The following is a 21,764-nucleotide window of genomic DNA, read 5'->3' as shown; positions in this document are numbered from 1 at the left end:
AATGGGATCCTCCAAGACTCAAGTTCAGAACCTATATTCTGAAGGAGGCCCTTTGCAGTCCTCTCCATTGCTAGTGCTTTCACTCTAAAAATCAATCTTCATTTACATTATATACGTCTTATATGCAAAAATTTTTTTTTCATATTTTCTCCACTAAATCATAAGATCTTTGAAGGCAGGGGCCATGTTTCTACTCCCTCACCTTTTTTTTGGGTATCTCTAGCACTTAACGCAGTACCCCAAATAAAACAAGCATTTATTAACAAATATTGTTAACCAATTGACATTTATGCATAACAATTTATTCAACTATTCTCCATTTTATAGGAAATTCATTTTGTTTCTAGCTTTTTTGCTATCACAAAAATGTACCACTTATAAGACTAAATCTCTCAATGCCCCTAGGCAACTCTAATGGTATTGACAGAGGGAATTCCTTATCAGAAGCTCCCAGTACTAATGGAATCTAGGTCCAGCTATAAAAAAGAATTGCTATTTTAAAATTCATGTGCCATGAGTCATCAGTAAAGAACCTGAGTATTGCCTGCATAATGTATAACTAATAATAAGAATGAGGTCGTGGGAATTATGTATTGGATTGTACTGGGTTTTATAGGAAAAAGATAAGGAACATAATTTGACTGAAGTATACACAATCAAGATGCCAAAATCAATTTCAGAAGAAATCTGGTTCCTTTATTTAGATTCCAAAGAAAGATGTGTTACTCTAAAAATAGGCATCATCATTGATATTGTGTATTTTATTCTCTTGGGCAAAAAAAATTATTATTTTCTCTCTACGCTTTCACAAAGTTTTTCATTTTACATTATTAAATATTAAATCTTGTAAATAAAAGTGGCAAAAAAAAAAGGCTTCATAATCAGGGTTGACTAACTAGATTTAACTCTATTTGATGCAGCCTCCTACTTAGTTGCTATTATTCTTATGTAGTATAGTGGTGGAGCAGGAAAAAAAACAAAACCAATGGATTTGTAGTAAAAATGCCTAGGCTGAAGTTCTATGGCCTTGATCATCTAAATCAGATTAATCTCTGAGATTCCTTTAGGCTCTAAAGTACATATGGCTCAGCTATGAGTTTCATTTTTCTCACCAAAAATATGGGAATAATATGTTCTACCTATCAGTAGGGTGTTGTGAAATTCCCATAAGAGGAATAGAAAGGAAAATATAATTCAGAAACACCCAAATGTGAACTATTATTACTTATACTACTAAGATTCAAAACATATCTATTTACCATGAGCCAAAGTGTCTATCATCTCTCTCCTAGCTCCCTCAACAAAAAGAAGCAATTGTTTCTAAGTGAATAAATTACCAATGACCAATGGTTTAATTGATCAATATTTTAATTAATGATTAATTTTTATCTTTTTTTATTTTTGGAATATGGGGAACACTATAACACATATTCCTTATAAATGTTTGGCATAGAAGACAGTCCTAAACTTATACATAAATAGCTTTCCTTCAGTTTAAAACACCTTCCCCTGACCCTTGTAGAACTCACTTTTATCAATCAAATTCTATTATTTACTATATAATCATGTAGGATCTAACAACAGCCCTTCTAGTAGTGTCTTGAACTGTTTAAAAAATCTTTGATTGCTATTTAATTTTTTGCATGCTTTTGGGTTTTATTATTATTAGATTAAATCTTGAGGGCAAGGTTCCATTCAATACTTTTCTGTATATTACTGCTTTGTTAAGATTTGCTTTTACTTATTCTGAAAGTTTGTTTTTAAGTTGTCTTTTAATACCTATGAGTTATTTTCCCATAGAAATGATGTTTTATACAAGCATGTGGCTCACTGTAAAAAGGTAATTTTATTCATGCATGTGAAAATTCAAAGCATTTCTCTCATCAAAACATAACAAATATCTCAGATTCTTTCCTGAGTTTTCACAATAATCTTACTCCGATATAATGCATATATAAAATCCAAATTTGATATCACTGATTATATATGAATGAAATAATCCAGAATTACTAATAAATACCTCATACTTCAGTCTTATCGTGGGTCAATTGTCTACTAAGACTCAACATTACTATCAAGCAGCTATTTTCATACATACCTGCTCGTGAATTAGAAGCAGTTCATTCAAGCCATACATAATATAAAGCAAAGATAAGTATTACTTAAAAAGCCCAATTAATTTTATTTCCCCAATTCCTTGTCTAATAATATATAATTCATATTATGAACCACTATCCTTTATAACACAAGAGACAAATATCTGAGATAAATCTATCAAAGATATGCATCCTGGTAAATACCTGCAAAGCAGCCAAATAGAATCAATATTTTTTTTTTGCTTTATGAAAACAGTGTAGGTTAACCTATCCAAACAAGGAAGGTAGAAAAGGTTAGATAGAAATCTTTAAAACAGAGTATTGATAAAGAAAAATGTTATTATAAAAACCTGGATTTGATCATGACATATGTTTTCTCTCTTTAATAAACCTCCCCAGATAAATAAAGAAATAACCAGTTCTTGGATATTCTAAGCACAGTTCTATAACATACCTTTGATTCTCACAGCAATTTGTGAAAAAGTTAAAAAAAAAAAATCACAGAACAGAACATGTGTCGGGAATATAACCACAAGTCTTCAAATTGTCTTTCCTTCTTAGCAACCCCAACCTTTCTAATAAGGAAAAATTTGCAACAAAAAGCAACAGTGGCAAGATAATGGGGAAAGAAAATTATGTTACACAGTATCCATTCCTAACAAAGATTTCACAAGGAGTAAGATAATATATCTGGAAGCTGAAAGTATGCATAGTGTGTGGTAAGGTAATATTACAATTTTGTATTTCAAATGAAAACTGCTTATTTCCCATGGGTCAAATTATTTTAATGAAGACATCAGAATACCTGTATAATCGCCAGGCCTGGCCTGAAACCTGGAACCTGTTCCCTCATTTGAGTAACTTGGCTCTTCAGTCTCTCTCTTACTTGCCTAGGGAGAAAAATAAAAAGGTTAACCCCTTAATTACTGACCAGAAATCACAACCTAAGAAATTAAGATGTATTTTTCTCTCTGAAATTAAAACTAAAATTATTATAAGGAGACTAGTATCCTCACACTCTCTTTGGAAATATAAAGCAATGAAACATTCAAACCTGAAATAGAAATGAAACCCAAAGGTAAATACTCCATCTGGCACTAAATTTAGGCTCCTTGCATTGTTTCAGGGTTCAAGTTTCCTTTTCCTCACTGGTTAAGCAGAAAAGCAGATATTCTTAAAACAAAATCATTTCACAATTAAAATGAATAAGAAAAAGACAGTTCAAGTCCAAGGGAAATTCATAGGTAAAGGTGATGGAAAGATGACTACCTTACAGGCTATTCATTCTCCATTTCTGCGCCACCCATCCAAGGCCCTTGACTGCTTTGTGGATATTACCTGACTCTACTCTAGCAATAAGAAAGCAGCCCTTTAGAGCCAAATTCACTGAGGACCCTATTCCAGTGTCCCAAATTGACAATGCAGGAACAAAAAACCAATTATCATTACTGAGAGGTAATGAGGGGAAAAGTAATTTAATAGATGATAGTATAATCCAAATATTTCATAGAACAAGATGAAAGGGAAGCAGTGAAGTAGAGAGGCAATTAGTCCATCCTACAATCCCTAACCTATTACACACAATTAAGAGTGGGGAAATGTGATAAATGTTATTTCATAAAAATGTGAAATAGAATCGTTAGCACATCTTTGGGGGAACAAAAGATTTTAAATGTTGACAACTCCTAGTACCATCAGTAATTTGACTCAAGAAAGTCTAAGGACATTTCTCTGGGTTGAAAGAGGAGATGAATGAATAGCATTCACCATGCTACCCCACCTAATATTAACCCCACCCCTAACCCAGTACCCTGGAAACTAATCAATTAATGTTTAGACTGTTCAGACTCTGCCAGGTAGAGGAACCCAAGATTGAGCTGAGTTCTTGAACATCCTATTCCTTTACCTTTTTTAACACAACTTCCCCTATTCATTGATACAATGCCTCATCTCACAAACTAATTCAATGGCTTCTTAATTGGTCTCCTTGTCTCTTCCACACCAATCCATTCTCCAAAGTATTACTGGGATGTACCAAAGATTTGTACTCTTAGCAGGCATGAAGGCTTTGTTTACCAAACACAAAGCTTTAGGGATAAGCTAACATGGGAAATGACAAAATCAGAATACCCAAAGTTTTCAAAAGAACAGAGATTTACAAATTATGGCTTGACGGCCAAATCCAGCCTATGATTGAGAGCTAAGAATGATTGAGAGCTAAGTAAACTTTACTTTAAACATATAAAAACCATTCCCAGCTTGCTGACTCTTCTGTCATCATTGCAGACCTCTGGACTAGAATAATGAGCTCAATCTGATGAGATGACATTTAACTGGGGACAAACATCAAGTCCTATGTTTGGGTCAAGAAAATTAACTGCACAAGTATATGAATGAGTAAATAGGAAAATATATCAATTTTGGTAAAAAATAGCCTGGGAATTCTGTAGACTACAATTTTAATATGAATCACAGTTTGATAAGGCAGCAAAAAACTAATGCAATCTTAGACTTCATTAAGGGAGATGAGAACTTGGAACTTCAAAACTGACACATACTTGTGACTAACCATAGAAAGCTATTATAAGCCCTACATTCCTCATCTGTAAAATCAGGATAAAAATGTTTGAGCACTTATTTCACAGGATTGTTCTGAACATAAAATTACAAAATGTAAGTAAAAGCATTTTATATTACCACATGCAAGAATTAGCCTTATTCTGCTGGGCCTGTAAAAGTGAACTAGGGACAATGAGAAGTTTCAAGGGCAGATTTCTCAAAGGAGAAACTTCCCAATTAGAACTTTGTAAAAGCAGGAGGGACTGGACTGTAAAACTAATATTTTTGGACTAATATTTTTAGGCAGAAACTGACGGGTCATTATTAGAGATGTTATAGATGTAATTTTTCTTGAAGTACCGTTTGATCTAGATGACCTTTCGAGATTCTATCCAACTCTGAGGTTCTACAAGTTAGTGTGCAACCTCTGAAAGTATTTGGAGGAGATAGCGTGGGCCAGAAGTGGTCTATGAGCCAATGAAAATCATATCAATAGTTGAGACATTAATTTAAAAGTACTGATTGTGCCTAAAGTGGGAATTATAGACTACAAATGTATATGATTAACACTCTAAAAATGTAAATTATAAAACAAAAAAGTGTTTTTATTAAAGCTTAATGACCACCAGCAGCAACAACAAAAAAAACTTACAAAGTGGTAAAATCCTACATTAAACCCTTAGCCTTCATCGCAATAGAATTAAATGAATTAACAAATAAATAAAACTATTTCTGCTTTAGGTTCCCTTATATATGTTTCAAGTTCTGATGCCTTTGGCTTTATCTTTCTTTTTTATATAGTTGCAGTTATTATCGATCCAATTCTGTTTTGGCTGATAAGTAGTTTGCATAGGTTTTCTCATATTCCTTGTATTCCACATATTTATCTTTTTATAGCACCATAATATTCCATTATATTAACATAACAACTTATTGCCTTATTCTCCAATTACTGTCACATAAGTTGTTTCCATTTATTTTTATTTCAAATGGAGCAATTATGAATAAGAAAATGATGGTGGGAACCTGAGGGGAAATGATATCTTCCTAAAATTTATTTCAGGGAAGGAAAAGAAATCTAGGCCTAGTCTAACACATATCCTAAAAAAGTAGAAAAGCATATTTTAAAGAGTTTGGGGAAAAGATAGAATCTCTGATGGACTAAAATTTCACAAAGAAAGACAAGACTAGACAAAATGGGAAATGCTAACGATATTCTGAAAACCCCCCCAAAAAATCAATTCCAAAAATGAAGAAAAATGAGAATTGACTAATGATTACACCCAAGGAAATTCATCAACCAGTTTGGCTAAGAAAGAAATGTAGAAAAGATAAAAACAAGGTGAGGAAATCAAGGATGAATATAAACACCAGGACAAGATATTGATTGCACTGGAATGACTAACAGGAAGCTGATATGCAAAATAAGTAATATGAGCACTTAGTTGTACTTGATAGATCCAAATCACCTGACCCAGATGAACTAACTGGAGAAAGGCAAATGTCTTGATTTTTTTTTTTTTAAAAAGGGAAGCAAGACAATGTCAACTAAATTCCCAGAAAAATTCGAGCACAAACCATTAAAAAGATGATAAACTTCTAGAAAGAGAAACATGGCTTACAAGGGTCATGCTAGACTGCCTTGGTTTCCTTTTTTTTTTTTTTTTTTTTTTGAACAAGGTTACTAAACTAATTATTAGATGAGGAGGTGACTGTGAATTGAGTTTACTTAGATTTTTAATAAATCTTATGATAAAGCAAATCATACTGATTTTCTGGAGAAAAGAAATGTGTATGTAACAACATAATGAAGATGGATTCAGAACTTGTTGAATGGCCACATTCACAAGAACAGTTACTGTTAAGAGCAGTTCAATGTTAAAGTGACAGGAATCCTCCTTTAGAGGGCTACGAGGATTTGTGCTTGGCCAAATGTTGGTTAATTAAAAAAAAAAAGTAATGGATAAATATTTATTAGTACAACCACCAAATTTGCAGAAGACACAAAGCTAAGAGGAAGACAGCTGGCCACAGTGAATAATTGAATTGTGATTCAAAAGGATCTTAATAGACTAAAGTACTGGATTGAAGCTAATAATAAGAAATTCATTAAGGATAACTCCTGCACATGTAACAAAAAGTCAGCTCCCCAAATATGAGATGGGTTAAGAGTAAGGAATATTGGTGAAGGAGGGGATTTTAAGAAAATAGTTGTGATAGCCAAAAAAAAATCTAATGCGATCTTGGACTGCACTAGGAGAAGCATAACTTCCAAGATGGTGCACTCTGCCTCCAACTTGAGCATTATGTTCAGTTCAAGGTAATGAAATTAAAAAAAAAATTAACAAATAAACCAGACAAAGTCCAGAGGAGGGCAACAAGGATAGTAAAGGATCGTGGGTCCAGATCATCTGGGGATTTGCTGAAAGAATTAAAATATTTTCTTTGGAGAAAAGACTGAGGGAGGAAGTGAGAGCTCTCTGCAAATGTTTGAGAAGCTATGATGTGAAAAAGGGGTTAGACTTGTTTATTCTGGCCTCAAGGAATGGAATTAGATTATTGGTAGAGGATGGGAGACAAAGTAGGTTTGATTTAAAGGGGGAGGAGGGCTTTTTTCCCTAGATCTTCAGAGATTAGAAACTACTCATCCTGTTTCACATAGTGAAGATTCTTTGTTTATGAGTTGGATAATGTAGAAGGCCAGTATTGAGTGGGTGAAGTAGGTTTGATTTAAAGGGGGAGGAGGGCTTTTTTCCCTAGATCTTCAGAGATTAGAAACTACTCATCCTGTTTCACATAGTGAAGATTCTTTGTTTATGAGTTGGATAATGTAGAAGGCCAGTATTGAGTGGGTGCATGAACAGGAGGAGTCTGGCCTAGGTATTGCTTGGAACCTGCTCTCTGTGAAGGCTCTGCTGGGCACAGGCTCACCATCTCTTTAACAACGAAGGAAAGCCATATGCTAGATAAATTTAAGATAATCTTGATAGAGAATGCATGTGACAGGAAGAAAGCACTATGCTTTCTATGCTATTTAGTATGCTATTTACAACTCTGTTTTGATAAATACTTTGCCATTGATAATTTCTGCTTACAACTCTGTTTTGACAAATATCTTGCTATTGATAATTTCTGTTACTGAAGACTCTGTTACGCTAGATATCTTGTTACTGCTAGTTAAGGAGTTAATGTAATACTAGTCTAAAGAGTATATAAACCTTGGTGCTCAGATTAATAAACAAAGATTGCAAAGCCTATCTTCCCCTGGCCTCAGATATTCATTCAACTCTTGGTATTCACTGGAGCTAGATTCTAACAGGATTAGATGATCACTGAAAACCCTTCCAATTCTCAAATTTTGTGATAATTATTTTCTCTTCTTTTTATGATTTTTTTTTGGGGGAAATAAAGTCTTATATCATACCTCTTTTTTTCACCCAAACTCAAAGAAAATTGTATGGCCTACTTATTAACTGGGGGAAATAAAATTGATGTAACCTTTAGAAGTGTAACTTCAGATGTTTTTGATTTGCATCTCCCTTATTAGTAGAAATTGTATTTTTTTTTCATAAAGCTGTTGATTGCTTCCCATTTTTTGAGACTACCATTCACAATCTCATATTTTTATCAAACCTTTATACATTTACACTGCATATAGTAGCTTAGCTTTTTGTATAATCCTTCTTTTCTATTCATTGTATATTGAATTATTCATATCTACTTTCATTGCTTCTACTAACTCCCTCTCCTCTCATTCACTTCTCAAATTTCTACAATTTTATTTCTGGCCACATCATTAAATCGAAAATTCTATCAACTAAAACTCTCCTGTACGCTCTCACTTCTGAGTTTTCATACCACTGTTATCTTTTGGTTCTCTTCATACTTGTCTGACCACTCCTTAGTCCTCTTCGTTGAGTCATCTTTCATATAATATCTAACTGTGAATACACCCCAAGCCTCTATCTTAGGCCCTGCTCATTTCTTCATACTTTCCAAGTGACTTCATTGGCTCCTTTATCTATCATCGCTTTGCAATAATTACCTCCCAAATCTACATAATTTAAGTTTCTCTTCAGAGCTCCAATCATCCCTGTATCATCTACTGGACATTTCAAATTGCACATCCCACAGATAACTTTCATTATTTAAGTATGAAGTGTTATCTTCAAGTTGTCTTGATTTACACATCTCTATTAGTAAATTTCAAAATCTTTTCACATGACTTAGCTTTTAAAAACATTTATAGCAGCAATTTTTGTAATAGCAAAGAACTGGAAGAAAAGTGGGTCCCTCTACAAACTGGGGAAAGGTTGAACAAATTGTAGCATTTGAATTTAACAGACTACTGTGTTGTCTGACCAGTCATAACTTCAGAATACTGATGATAAAAGCATGTACTTCTTGACAGAGATGATAGACAAGAGGTAAAGAATGAGACAAATATTTTCAGACATTGTCAATGTGTGGATTGATTTTCCGTAATTACGCTTATTTGTTTCATGGGAGGATTTCTTTTTGAAAATGGAGTTGTAGAAGAGTCAATTAGTATATGATAATGATGAAAAAAAAAAAAGAGCATAAATGAAATAATTTTTTAAAATACTCAACGGGGGGCAGCTAGGTGGCGCAGTGGATAGAGCACCAGCCCTGAGGTCAGGAGAACCTGAGTTCAAATCTGACCCCAGACACAATACTTCCTAGCTTTGTGACCCTGGGCAAGTCACTTAACCCCAATTGCCTCAGCAAAAAAAGAAAAATATATATAGATAGAAAGATAGATAGATAATATTCAACGAGGAATAGAAGGAAGAGAGTAGAAGGAAATCACAAAGAGGTAGTTCTCTATTGCTATCTTGTTAAATTTAACATATACTTAATTGTAGCTAATTTGTTTTTTACAAATAATCATTTTTGTTATATTTAAGTTAACAATAAGATGTTTTAAAAATATTGTGCATAAAGAAACAAAAAAAATTGGAGAATTCTGAAAGATTTGTAGGTCTTCCTGACTCTGAGGCCAATTCTATATCCAGTGTGTCACACTGTTTATTTGCATGTAGACATGTATACTGTGCTCCAACTATGAGCAAGAGGGTCTCTTCAATTTTTTCCCCCAGTTCCTAAATCTGTTAATAATCATTTTGAAGTTGTCTTTGCACACACCTAATACCTATCTTCTAAAAATGTAACAATCCTTTCCTCTCCCCAAATTCCTGTCTTTGACAAGAAGTTTTTTGGTTCTCCTCCACAACTCCATTTTCAAAAAGAAATCCTCCCATATAACAAATAAGTATAATTATAGAAAACCAATCCACACATTAACAATCAGCACAATGATATCACTGAAGAGGATTTCCAGTGTGAAAATTCTCTCCACTGGAGATCAGCAACTAATCTGCAACTTTACAAGGCTTAGAGAAAGGCCCCTTGCAAAAAGTGGGGTTTTTCTGGTGGTTACATAGCATATAAATCAAAAGCAGTATTTAAAGTATTCTAGACTTTAAAACTTAACCTCTAGCTACACTGCCTTTTATGACTAGATACATTAATGCCCAAATATTGACACATTTTGTGATTACTGTAAAAGAATCAGTTTCTCCAAATTCTTAGGAGTATATGGAGAAATGTAGAATTTTTGAAGTTTCTATTATTTACCTTATAGTTTCTTTACCACAACAATGATTTCCATTATCAATTAACTTGACTAAATCGTCTACTGCCTTAGGAATATAAACATACCATCTATTTCAACAACTTCTTTTTAAATGCTTACTGCTTTAATTTCTTTTTCATGCTTTACTGATTAATTTCTAAAATTATATTAAATAGCAATGGCAAGAGTGGTTAATCTTGTTTAATGTGTTTTGTTTTTTTTTAATGGAAATAAAGGTATAAAAATTGACTCATTTTCAAATGGGCATTTACATGATATTATGGAAATGTTTTCTTACATTTAAATTATTTAAAGCTTTTTAATTTTCAAAACATATACATGGATAATTTTTCAACATTAATCTTTGTAAAACTTTGTATTCCAATTTTTTCCCTCCTTCTCTCTGCCCCCTCCCCTAGTCAAATTTTTTTTTCTAACAAGAATCTTTACCATATTTTAACACAGGCTTGCTCCCTTATGATAAATACATTGAATTTATTTCAGTGAATTTCCTTCCTTCTTTCTCCTCCCTAGCTTCTCCCCCCCACACACACACACATTAATTCATCCTTATATTCCATTTATAAATCCTACTTGGTCAGAAGGAATAAATTTTTTTTCATGAATGTAGTAGTATACTTTAAAATCAATATAATTTAATAATATGAAAATGGTCTGTGATTTTCCTCCAGCTTTTTTTTTTTCTATTTTAGAGAAGCAATACTATATTTGTCTAGTAGAAGGAGATAGGAAAGCCTATAATTTTTTTTCTCCAAGTCATTTAAAACACAGGAACAATTGGTACTTAAAAAGTTTGTTAGAACTGACTTTCGGGGATTGGTATCTTTTTGTAAGACAATTCTCAATGAATTGTCTGTTTTCTCCTTCTAGAACAGGTCTTTAAAATTATCTATTTTTGTTTTTTTAACTTCAATATTTACAGGTTCTTGGGTGGTACAATGGATAAAAATCTGAATCTGAAGTCAGAAAGACTTAAGAGTTCAAATCTAGCCCTTAGGCACTAAGGCAACTATATGATATTGGGCAGGTAAGTTAACTGGTTTGCCTCAGTTTCCTAAACTGTGAAATAAGGATAATAACAGCACTTATCTCACAGGGTTATTGTGAGAACCAAAAGTGATAACATTTATAAAGTGCTTAGTACAGTGCCTGACACAAAATAGCTGCTATATAAATGATTATTTCCTTCCTTTCCTCCTTATTTTATATTTATGTACATAATCATTTATTCATTTTAGGGTCTTAAGAAAAGGGCTCAATAGCAAGGTGTCATGAAGTATATTATTCTTTGATAAAGGTGTCCTCTATTAGAGATCAGCTCTGACGTTAATGGGAAATCTTATCTACAAGGAATGCTTCCAGCACCTTGAGTTGTTGGACCTCCTATACAGAACTGGTACCTGGGAAACAAGTTATTTTTCCTTTGTCCTCTCTTCATTATAAAATTTGCCTTGAAATGAAAGGTTTGTTAGGCTGCACAATTTTCCCTCAGGAATTAATTGTGTAATTTCTAGAATCTAGGTACTGCTCTGGAATAATTCAGGGGGCAGTGCGGTTTCTAGAAATTTGACCACTTGTTGAGCAAGAACTTCCCAACTTCTTACAAATGGATACTTTCTCCTCTGGCATTGAAACCCAATTTGTGGTGATGTCTACTTTGTCTGTCCTGAGAGTGGCCAAAACCTCCTGAGACACTGGATGAACATCTAGTACAGAGGTTTTTAACTTGGCTTAAATAGATAATACTATCTAATAGATAACAGAGTTTATTAATTTTAATAGGAAAAAAATTACAACTTTATTTTCATTATTTAAAAGTAGGTCTACTTGAAATTTAGCATTTCTTTCCATTACAAAATATAGGCCAAAAAAAATTGAGAAGGGGTCCGTATGCTTCAACAGACTGACAAAGAGATCCATGATAAAAAAGGTATATATTTCTTCTATTACTTAACTCCTATGGAAAAAAAAACTACATTTCTCTACAAACCATTGAGAATCAAGGAAAAAGTACTACATCTTGGAATTAATAACACAGTGGGTAAGTGATGATTTTCAAATTCTTTTATGGAATCATGTCTTTTATTTCCTTTCTAGAGAGAAACAGGATCTGAGGTTAGTTACAACTGAACTAATGAGATGTAAATGCAGGATTGAAAGATGTGAGGAAGAATGCTAGGTTTTTTGGATGCTATTCCTGTTACAATGTGTGTGTGGTACTGTGGAAAAAACCTTAGTTACAGATTCAGGACCTGGGTTCAAATACCACAGCTGAGTAACTATATAAACCTGAATAAGTCCATGTCCCTGGGCCTCATGTAAAAAATGCAGAGGTGGAACAAAATGGCCTTTGAACTTCCTTTCAGCATTAGGTCTATGATTCTAAGACCCTTCACCTCATTTGTCAGTTAATAATTCTAATATTATTTTAACAGTAAAATCTATAAACTATTCTATTCCTTAATACTTCACCTGAGCTCTCACTGTAGCTGGGCAATCCTTCTAAACCTGCCCAATTATGGGGCAGATGGGGAAGACAGAAGTAGAAAGAAAAAAGAACGAGAAAAGGGAGAGGGCAGAATGAGAGAGGTAGGGGTCAGATGTAAACTTTCCCAATTGATTCCCCTACTCACAACAGTTTTTCCAAATCTAAACAATCTGATCTCTAACCTCATTATTCAACTGAAATTACTCTCTCCAAAGTTACTACTGTGACTCCTAAGTTGTCACATGGTTTTTCTCATCCTCTGCTTTTTGGGCCTCTCTGTAATTTGATATCTTCTATGACCCTTTTCTCTTGGATAAGCTCTTCTCTTTAAAATGTTGGAACACTATTCTTCCCTGTTTTTTCCTTCTACCTTTCCAACTGATTCTTCTTTGTCTCCTTTGCTGGAATTTTATCTAGGTCACAATCACCAAATCTGGGTACCCTACAGGGCTCTGTATCAGGCCTTCTTCTCTTCTTCCTCTATATTTTTTCACTTGGTGATTTCACCAGTTCCCAATAATTCAATTATTATTTCCAAGCTGATGATTCTCAAATCAATTTATCCAATCCTCTTTATTGAATTTCATCTCCAAAGTTTATTAGACATCTTAAACTGTGTGTCTTATAGCAATTTTGAACTCAATGTATCCAAAACTAAAATCCTGACCTTTCCTCCAAACCCTGTTCTCTTCCAAACTTCCTTATTACCCTAAAGAGCAACACTACTCCTCCAGGCTCACAACTGAAGTGTTATTTCATTATTTTTCACTGGCCATATCCAATTTGTTACCAGGGCCTGCTAATTTTACCTTCCTAACATTTCTCACATATAACCCTTTCTCTCCTGGGACACTGCCTCTAACCTCATACAAGTACACCCTTGGGCCCATGACTAGACTACTGCAATAGTCTGCTCCCTGGTCTCTTTGCTTTGAGTTTCTAACCACTGCAGTCCGTCCTCCATCAAGTGGTCCATCCTCCACTAAGCAAAATGATTTTCTTAAAGCACAGAGAATGTCTTTTGCCTTTCACTGCATTCCCAGGATTTGGCACAGTACCTGGAATATAGAAGGTACTTAAGAAACGTTTATTGCCTGATTAAGAATATTGCTCCCAAAGTATGGTGTTAAGATTTAAGAGATGTCAAGAAAAATGTAAACCAGATAGTACTGGAAGATAGAGAGTACAAGCTGAGGTGAAGGACTTCTAGTTTCTTGGGCTAAAAACTGGGAGAGTGAAGATAAAAGAATTGATGTGTTCAAGAGAAGAGGGTGATGAGAGAATTCTGAAAGATGATAGGATAAGTCAGATCCAGATTTCTTGCACAAAGAAGACAAAACAGAGTGAATATAGAGTGGCAAAAATAAACAAGAAATTAGGGCAGAGCAGCAGTCCTCCTGGGACAACTGGAGGAAAAAACCCAGGAGTTCAGTCTGGGTGAAATACAAACATCTCCAGGTTATCTCTGCTGAAACAACAAATAAGCCCTGGGGGTAGCTGACCCTCAGTCAAGGAATTCTCACCCCACAATTGGGAGGATGGATCAGGTTAGATATCTGAGCAGGGGAAGCCTGAAGAATTCTCTGCTGGCATTTCCAGCATAGTGTGCTTGGGAGACATATATATGGCTTCGAGAAAGAAAGGAGGGCTGAGATTGGGCCCCGGAGAAAGCTCAAAAAATAACAATAAAAAGGACCTGAGACCAGACACACCATTCCCCCACACCCCAGGACTAGAGGTGAATTTTAAAAATAAAAAGAAAAGAAATGAACAAGAAAAGGAGAAAGAACCTAAACATAGTTGGCTACTATGGGAATAGAGAAGACCAGAGTTCATCTTTAGAAGAGGATATTGAAGCAAAAAGCAATTAAATACTAAATTGGAAATCCCAAAAATTACAGGTGAAATTAACAAAACTGAATGTAAGAAAAACTCCTGAATTAGTAAATAAAATTAGGAGTTGGTATTATGAAAAAATTAATAAAATAGATAAAACATTTGTTAATGATTTTAAAAAGGAGAGAAAAGCAAATCACTAATATCAAAAATGAAAAGAATGCATACCACTAAAAAAATAAAATTAAAACAATTAAATGGAATTATTTTGACCAGTTATGTCACTAAATTTAACAACGTAAGCAAAATAGAATATTTATAAAAGTACAAGCTTTAGCATTAGAAGAGGAAACACAATATCTAAATAGATCTATTTAAAAAAAATTGAATAGGCCATAAATGATCTTCCTAAGAAAAAAGCACTGGAAAAAAAAAAACTATTAACTATCATTAGTTAATATATATAATGATGTATAATATAATAATATAGTTACTTATCAGACTTATGGATAGATGAAACAAGAGATAGTGTTAAGATGTAAAATAGGTAATTCTGATTATTAAATCAAAAAGGTTTTGTACAAATAAAACAAATGTAGCCAAGATCAAAAGGAAAGCAGAAAAGGCAGGGGTGAGAGAGGGGTCTATAAAAAATTCCTCAGATAAAGATCTCATATTTCAAATATATAATTTTGTCAAATTCATAAAAGTGTGAGTTACTCTCCAACTGATAAATGGTCTAAGGATATGAACAGGCAGTTTTTTAATGAAGAAATCAAAACAATTTAGTTATACCCTAACTCATCACTGATTAGAAAAATGAAAATTATAACAACCTTGAGAGATCATTTTACAACTATCAGATTTGCTAAAATGAAAGGGGAAAGTAACAAATATTGGAGGAGACATGGAAAAATTGGGACTTTAATTCATTGCTAATGAATTAAGGTCTGTGAGCTGATCCAACTACTTTGGAGGGAGATATAGAATTATGTCCAAAGAGTTATAAAACTGACTATATTCTTTGATTCAGCAATTATCACTATTAGGTCTATTTTCCAAGATGATTAGGGAAAATGTAAAAAACCCACATGTTGTAAAATATAACAGCGCTCTTTGTGGTGGCAAAGAATGGGAAATCTGAGAGATGATCAGCAATGGGGAAGAGCTAAACAAATTGTGGTATATGTTCATGATGAACTATTACTCTGGTATAAGAAATGATAAGCTCAATGATTTTAGAAAAGCACAGAGAGACCTCCACAAAGTAATAAAAGAAAATGAACAGAACCAAGAGAATACTATATACAATAAAAGTATTATTGTTTTAAGAACAATCTTGAAAAACCAAGCCATCCTGATTATTATAAAGATCCAAATTAATCTTAGAGATCCTATGAAGGAAAATGCTATCCAACTCCAAAAAAGTGTAAGAAATGATGAGCTGGCTGTTCTAGAAAAGGTTGGAAAAAATGTTTGAAAATGCTACCCTTTTTCAGAGAAACAGACAGGAGGAAATAAGCATAATATGGTTTTATATGAATGAGGGTACATATGGATATATAGATATGTTTATAGATAACTATGTTTATGTATATATAGCCATACTTAATTGTAACCTTCTTTAGGGTGGAGAATAGACAAGGGGAAGACATAAACTAAAAATCAAAGAACAAAAGAAAACCAACAAGGAAGCAAAGAAAAGGAGGGTAGCTTTGAAAACAACATACAGTATTTATTATATAGGTTTTCTTGAAATGGATATGTATTTTATATTGAATCCCTTCTTATGGTCTGTTGTGTACATGGCAATATTTTATTTCTTTCATTTTGAATTTAAGTGTAATAAAAAAATTGGCAGTCAAGATAAAAAAGAGCTATTGTGAAGAATTGAATTTAATACAATGAAATTTAATAAGGCTGGAGGGAAAAAAGAGGGCTTTTTCATTTTGTCTGGTTATCTTCAGGGTCTGGCACAATACATAATAAAAAAAAGTTCACAATAAATACTACATTGACTCCAAGCATTTGAATGAGGTCAAACTTGTCCTGCTTAGCCCTAAAGGTCTTAGCCATAAAAATGTGAGTTACTCCCCAACTGATAAATGGTCTAAGGATATGAACAGGCAGTTTTCCAATGAAAAAATCCTGTTTAACATAGGTTGGATTACTTGCCATCTAGGGAAGGAAATGGAGGAGAAATTCTAGGAGAAATAATGCTGTCTCTTACTTCCTTTCTATCTAAGTCCCCGCACCCCGCCTTTCCTCTTCTACATCATAGACTAAAATAAACTTTTGTGTATATACTTGAAGGGTCTGTCCTAAGCTCTCACCCCTTCTCTCTTAAGAGAGCAAAAAAATTAAAGGACCATCTTATTCAAGACTAAGTGTCTCTCCTCTAGCTTCAATCTCCTATTAGCAAAGGACAATTGTGAAGAGATCCAAGGTAACTAAGTGTAGTTGGCTGAGAATCCTGAAGTACAGATAAAATTATAATAAAGATTCCCTGACAATCAGCGAAAGGTATTGCTAGGGATCAGGGCAGTTTATAATCCACTCCAGGAGAGGTCTAGGGAAACCCCAGTTTACAAAATCCAATCAGAAAGCCAATTTATGATATCAAATTACCCATAAATCTGCCCATGGCCTATGACATTTTTGCTGAATCCCTTTTGGGTTAACCTACCATTTCGTTCTGCTTCATGGGAATCTTCTCATTTCTCCCCCATGCTTCATAATGTCTTTCTTTTTGATGGGAAGATTTCTCTAGGGAGAAACATTGCAGTGATGGGGTCCCCTGAATTTAGGATGCTTTTGTTCTAAAAATCTGATTCTCATGTCTTTTGGCGTTAGGATAGTCCTACAAACATGGCTGACTGCCAAACAGATAATCTGCTGGTCAGTGATAACCAAATTCTTGAGACAATAGTGAATAAACCACTCCTCAGTTCTACTTCTGGGCCATAAAATTTCTTTGCCAGAAGTCATTCTATAGCACTTAGTCTCCTCTGGCATTCTAGAGAAGGTAGAAAGGTGGCAAAGATTCCCTAGGAACTTGGTTGAAAATTGCAAGAATTTCCATGTCTGGGCATCCCAAGTCAAGGAAAATTTGCTGAGTGTGGAGTTCAAGATGACCCAGACAAGCCTCCCGGGTGCTTGAGATGCTATAGGATTGAGGGTGACTTACCATGTTAAGAAGGGAATCAAGCCAGGGGAGACCAGACTCTCCCCATACAGGGCCACCAAATGCTTGGGTTCAAAGGGAGACCTCCAAAAGACTGAAGTCACAGACCAGTGTCTCAAAATAATTTGCAAGTTTGAACCCATCTCCAAGTCAAGGGGCAAAGTTTATTGCAATTGTAACATCAATTGAAGTGGGCTAAATTCCAAAAGAATTTAGCAAAGAACAAGGAGATAAATTTATCCAGTTCAAGTCACTGATATGCTAATCTTATGGCCTAGAGATAGAACTGAGAAGTAATTTATTCAGTATAGTCTCAAGAATTTGATTACCACTGACCAGCAGATTATCTATTTAATAGTCAGAACAAAAGTGCCCTAAATTCAGGAGATTCCATCACTGTGGTTTCCCCCAGAAACTGCACCTCATCATGTGATTACTCTATTAGCATCCTGGATATCTTAGAATCAGCCAGAGTCAGGATAAGCAAAAGTCCTTAGTCTTTATTCTTGGTCTTTAGCGGGTAGGCTTGAATTGGATGGAAGCAGAATCTCCGCAACCTTCCTTCTTCATCTCCCACCCGGAGAGTGACCCTAGCTAGTCTTACCCCATCCCCTAGTCCCTCCTACAATTCTCTGTATATACCTATTATGGAGTCAGCACAGGATAGTGGGAAGGGCCATTTTCCAAGCATATGCTTATAGAGTATTGTCTAATTGGTAATTAGCCTTAAGTGCTTGAACCAACCTCAGTGCAAGGACTCAAGAGTTTCAGCTCTCTACACCATCACTTTTACTACCTCTCCAAAGCCTCAAAGATTTTTCTCCAGCTTCTAGCTAACTAACTCTTTTAGGGCAATAAACTTCTCTAATAATTTAACCTGCCAATTAATAGCATATTCCCACTTCTTAGCCATTCCCTTTCTCCCAGTTAATAGTGAATTCCATTGAAGAACTTGTCTCTTCCACTGTTAATTGTTAAATCCTCTTTCCTAGCTAACTATATGCTCTCCCAAATCTATTTCATATTTACCACTATTGGTGTCTTCATTTTGTCCCCAACTTTTTAAAAATAAAGTACCTTTTGCCAAAGAGAAAGCCCTTGTGAATTTGTCACATCCCATTATTTGGGTCCCAACACCATCATTTCATGCTTAACCTCATCATTTGGTGCCAGACCTCAACCTCATCAATTGGATATTTCTTTCTTTTTGGAATTTTTTTAAAAATTAAAGTTTTTTTATTTACAAAACATCTGCATGGGTAATTTTTCAACATTGACCCTTGCAAAACCTTCAGTTCCAAATTTTCCCTCCTTCTTCCTATCCCCTCCCCTATATGGTAGGTAGTCCAAAACATGTTAAATATGTTAAAATATAAGTTAAATCCAATATATGTATACATAGTTATAGTTATCTTGCTGCACAAGAAAAATCGGATCAAGGAAAAAAAAAACTGAGAAAGAAAAGAAAGCAAACAACAGAAAGAGTGAAAATGTTATGTTATGGTCCACATTCAGTTCCCAGTCCTCTTTCTGGGTGTAGATGGCTCTCTTCACTGAATTGGACATTTCAAAATGGATATCCAATATTAGCATCCTGGATATCTTAGAATCAGCCAGAGTCAGGATAAGCAAAAGTCCTTTGCTTATCCTTTCCTCCAAAATCCACCCTTGTTCTGAACTTCACTAACTCAAAGGAACCGTCTTTCAGTCTTTCAAATTTCATCCTAAGATCCTCACTTTCAATCACCCCACAAGCCCACTCAATTGCTAAATCTTGTTTTTTATCTCCATAACAACTATCACACATATTCCCTGCTCTCTACTTATTCATCCACCATCCCAATTCACCATTAGTCTCCACTGCTGGGAAGAGGTTCTGAATGATGAGAAAGAAGACTGATAATCAAAAATGTTTCATTTGGGGTAGTCCAGCCAGAAATCCAAGTTATGTTAAAGTTTTCGAGGCTAAATCGCTTAAAACAGTTAATTACCCCTTGGATCCATCCACCATGGTACTCAGCCCAGTAGTCTTTCCCCTTACCCCTCCCCTATGATACTATACAATGTTTTTCTTGACCACTATGCTTCTAAATCCTATTATTAATAACTGTTTTAGAGTACAAAATCCCTTTCAGGATTTAGTCGGGCACCTAAGGATATACCTCAACCTCTTGGAGTGTTATTCTCTGAGTAATTCTGAGTTCCACTAAGAAACTTGTTTTTTTCCATCATTATTAAAACTTCTTTCTATGCTCTCAACTCTATTTCATATTTACCATTCCTGATGTCTATTGTATCTCTTATTCCTGATGTCTATTGTATCTCTTCATTTTGCCAAAAAGAAGGGCCACTATGAATTCTTCATATGACTGAACCCTAACATTTGGGTTAGATCAGCTCATTCAGATATCACCTGAACTAAGATAAATATTTTTATTGCCTTGGTTAGGGGTGCTAACTTCCTGATCAAAAGCTGGTAAGGTAACAGATCAAAGTGCAAACAACACAACACATTTTTTTTTTTTCCCATTGCAATCAAATGAATCTCAGCCAAATGAAATTTGGTTTTCATGAACCTGGAATTTAATTCTTTATTTTTCTGGTCAGTCTTGTTGGCCAAACTGCAAACAGGCAGGAAAGATGGCATTTCAGTAAAAATACAGATATAAATAACATGTATAATTAACCACTTTGAGTATTTGTTTTTCCTGTGTTTAAAATGAATACTAATCTTTTTTTGCAAATGCAGTCTTATTATTTCTTTGTATTTCTACTCCACTTTATCTGGATAATATTAGGAATTCTGATTCTCAACTGAAAGGGCCTAAAGTATTCAGGTAAATAGGGTAAAGTTCATTTTAAAACAATTCACTTCAATCTATGCCTTCTGGAAATCTCATTTGTAAAAACAGGATCAGAAGGAAGTTAATGTTCTTTCTCTCTTTGAGGCTTGCTACAATGCAATAAAATTTGGTACCAGAAGGCACTTAGAAATTTCTTGGAAGTAAGAAGCAATTTAATAACTCTGCTAACATAATCATCAAACCTGACAATTATCAGAAATCTTAGCCCCAAGGAAATGATAAGATATGAGTATGTCTCTCTCTTCTATCACCCCTTGACATTGGGTCAAATCCTCCTCTGCCAGATAAAAGAATGAAAACAGAATGATTTAGAAACATAAAGTAGGCACTTTGAAAGATACACCCAATCTTTCTTTGGCTATGGGAAACTCTAGAATAGAATACCCTGCCAACATTCTAAAAAACAAAACAAAACAAAAACAAAAACCAAACTCTTAAAAAACCAGGACATTTTAAGAACTTTGCATAAATTTGAGCTTAAAAATAAAAACAATAATACTTCACATTTCAATTAGATAAATTAGGATAGGAACACTGATTTAGAGCTAGAATTACTCAAGAGTTCAAAGGGCAAAAACAGCAACAAAGAACCCAGTTAAATGAATTACAGAGTTGGAATGGACCAGAGAGGTCACCTTATACAATTCTACACAAAGTATGACTCCCATCCAGAAAAATCTCAATAGGTCATCCAAACTTCACCAAAAGATTTCCAGTCCTGAGGAATTCACTATAAGTTGGGCATCCTATTTTTAGAAGGTTTTAATTTCGCTTACATGGAGCTAAAACTTGGCTAGGTCTTGAAAACTATCTAAAGTAATTATGCTGTCAGCTAGGGATTATATAAAAATTTCTGTTTTAAAAGTAGAACCATGGATCCCAATACAAATACACAATTAGTTTTTATGGAATCTATTGAAAAATTTACCTCTTTCAAATCTGTTCTTTATATTGCCAAGAATTTTTTTTTTTGGGGGGGGGCCCAATAGTAGTAGTAAATAACTGCAACATAATTTACATAATAGAGAAACTGAAAAGAAAAGCTCTACAAGTAAATAAG

At 34.2% G+C, this 21,764-nt stretch overlaps 1 protein-coding gene across 1 annotated transcript in view; it reads right to left on the bottom strand.

Annotated features, from left to right (window-relative positions):
* Positions 1 to 21,764, bottom strand: part of MTHFD1 (methylenetetrahydrofolate dehydrogenase, cyclohydrolase and formyltetrahydrofolate synthetase 1) — a 77,987-nt gene that overhangs the window by 46,005 nt on the left and 10,218 nt on the right. Inside the window, exon 2 of the mRNA XM_051977808.1 lies at positions 2,902 to 2,986. Coding sequence (XP_051833768.1) covers positions 2,902 to 2,986 — 85 coding nt within the window. The remainder of the gene's footprint in view (positions 1 to 2,901; positions 2,987 to 21,764) is intronic.

Source organism: Antechinus flavipes, chromosome 2, assembly GCF_016432865.1.
Source record: "Antechinus flavipes isolate AdamAnt ecotype Samford, QLD, Australia chromosome 2, AdamAnt_v2, whole genome shotgun sequence".
Lineage (NCBI taxonomy): Eukaryota > Metazoa > Chordata > Mammalia > Dasyuromorphia > Dasyuridae > Antechinus > Antechinus flavipes.
The sequence above is the reverse complement of the archived record's forward strand: the minus strand, read 5'-3'. Positions and strand labels throughout refer to the sequence as shown.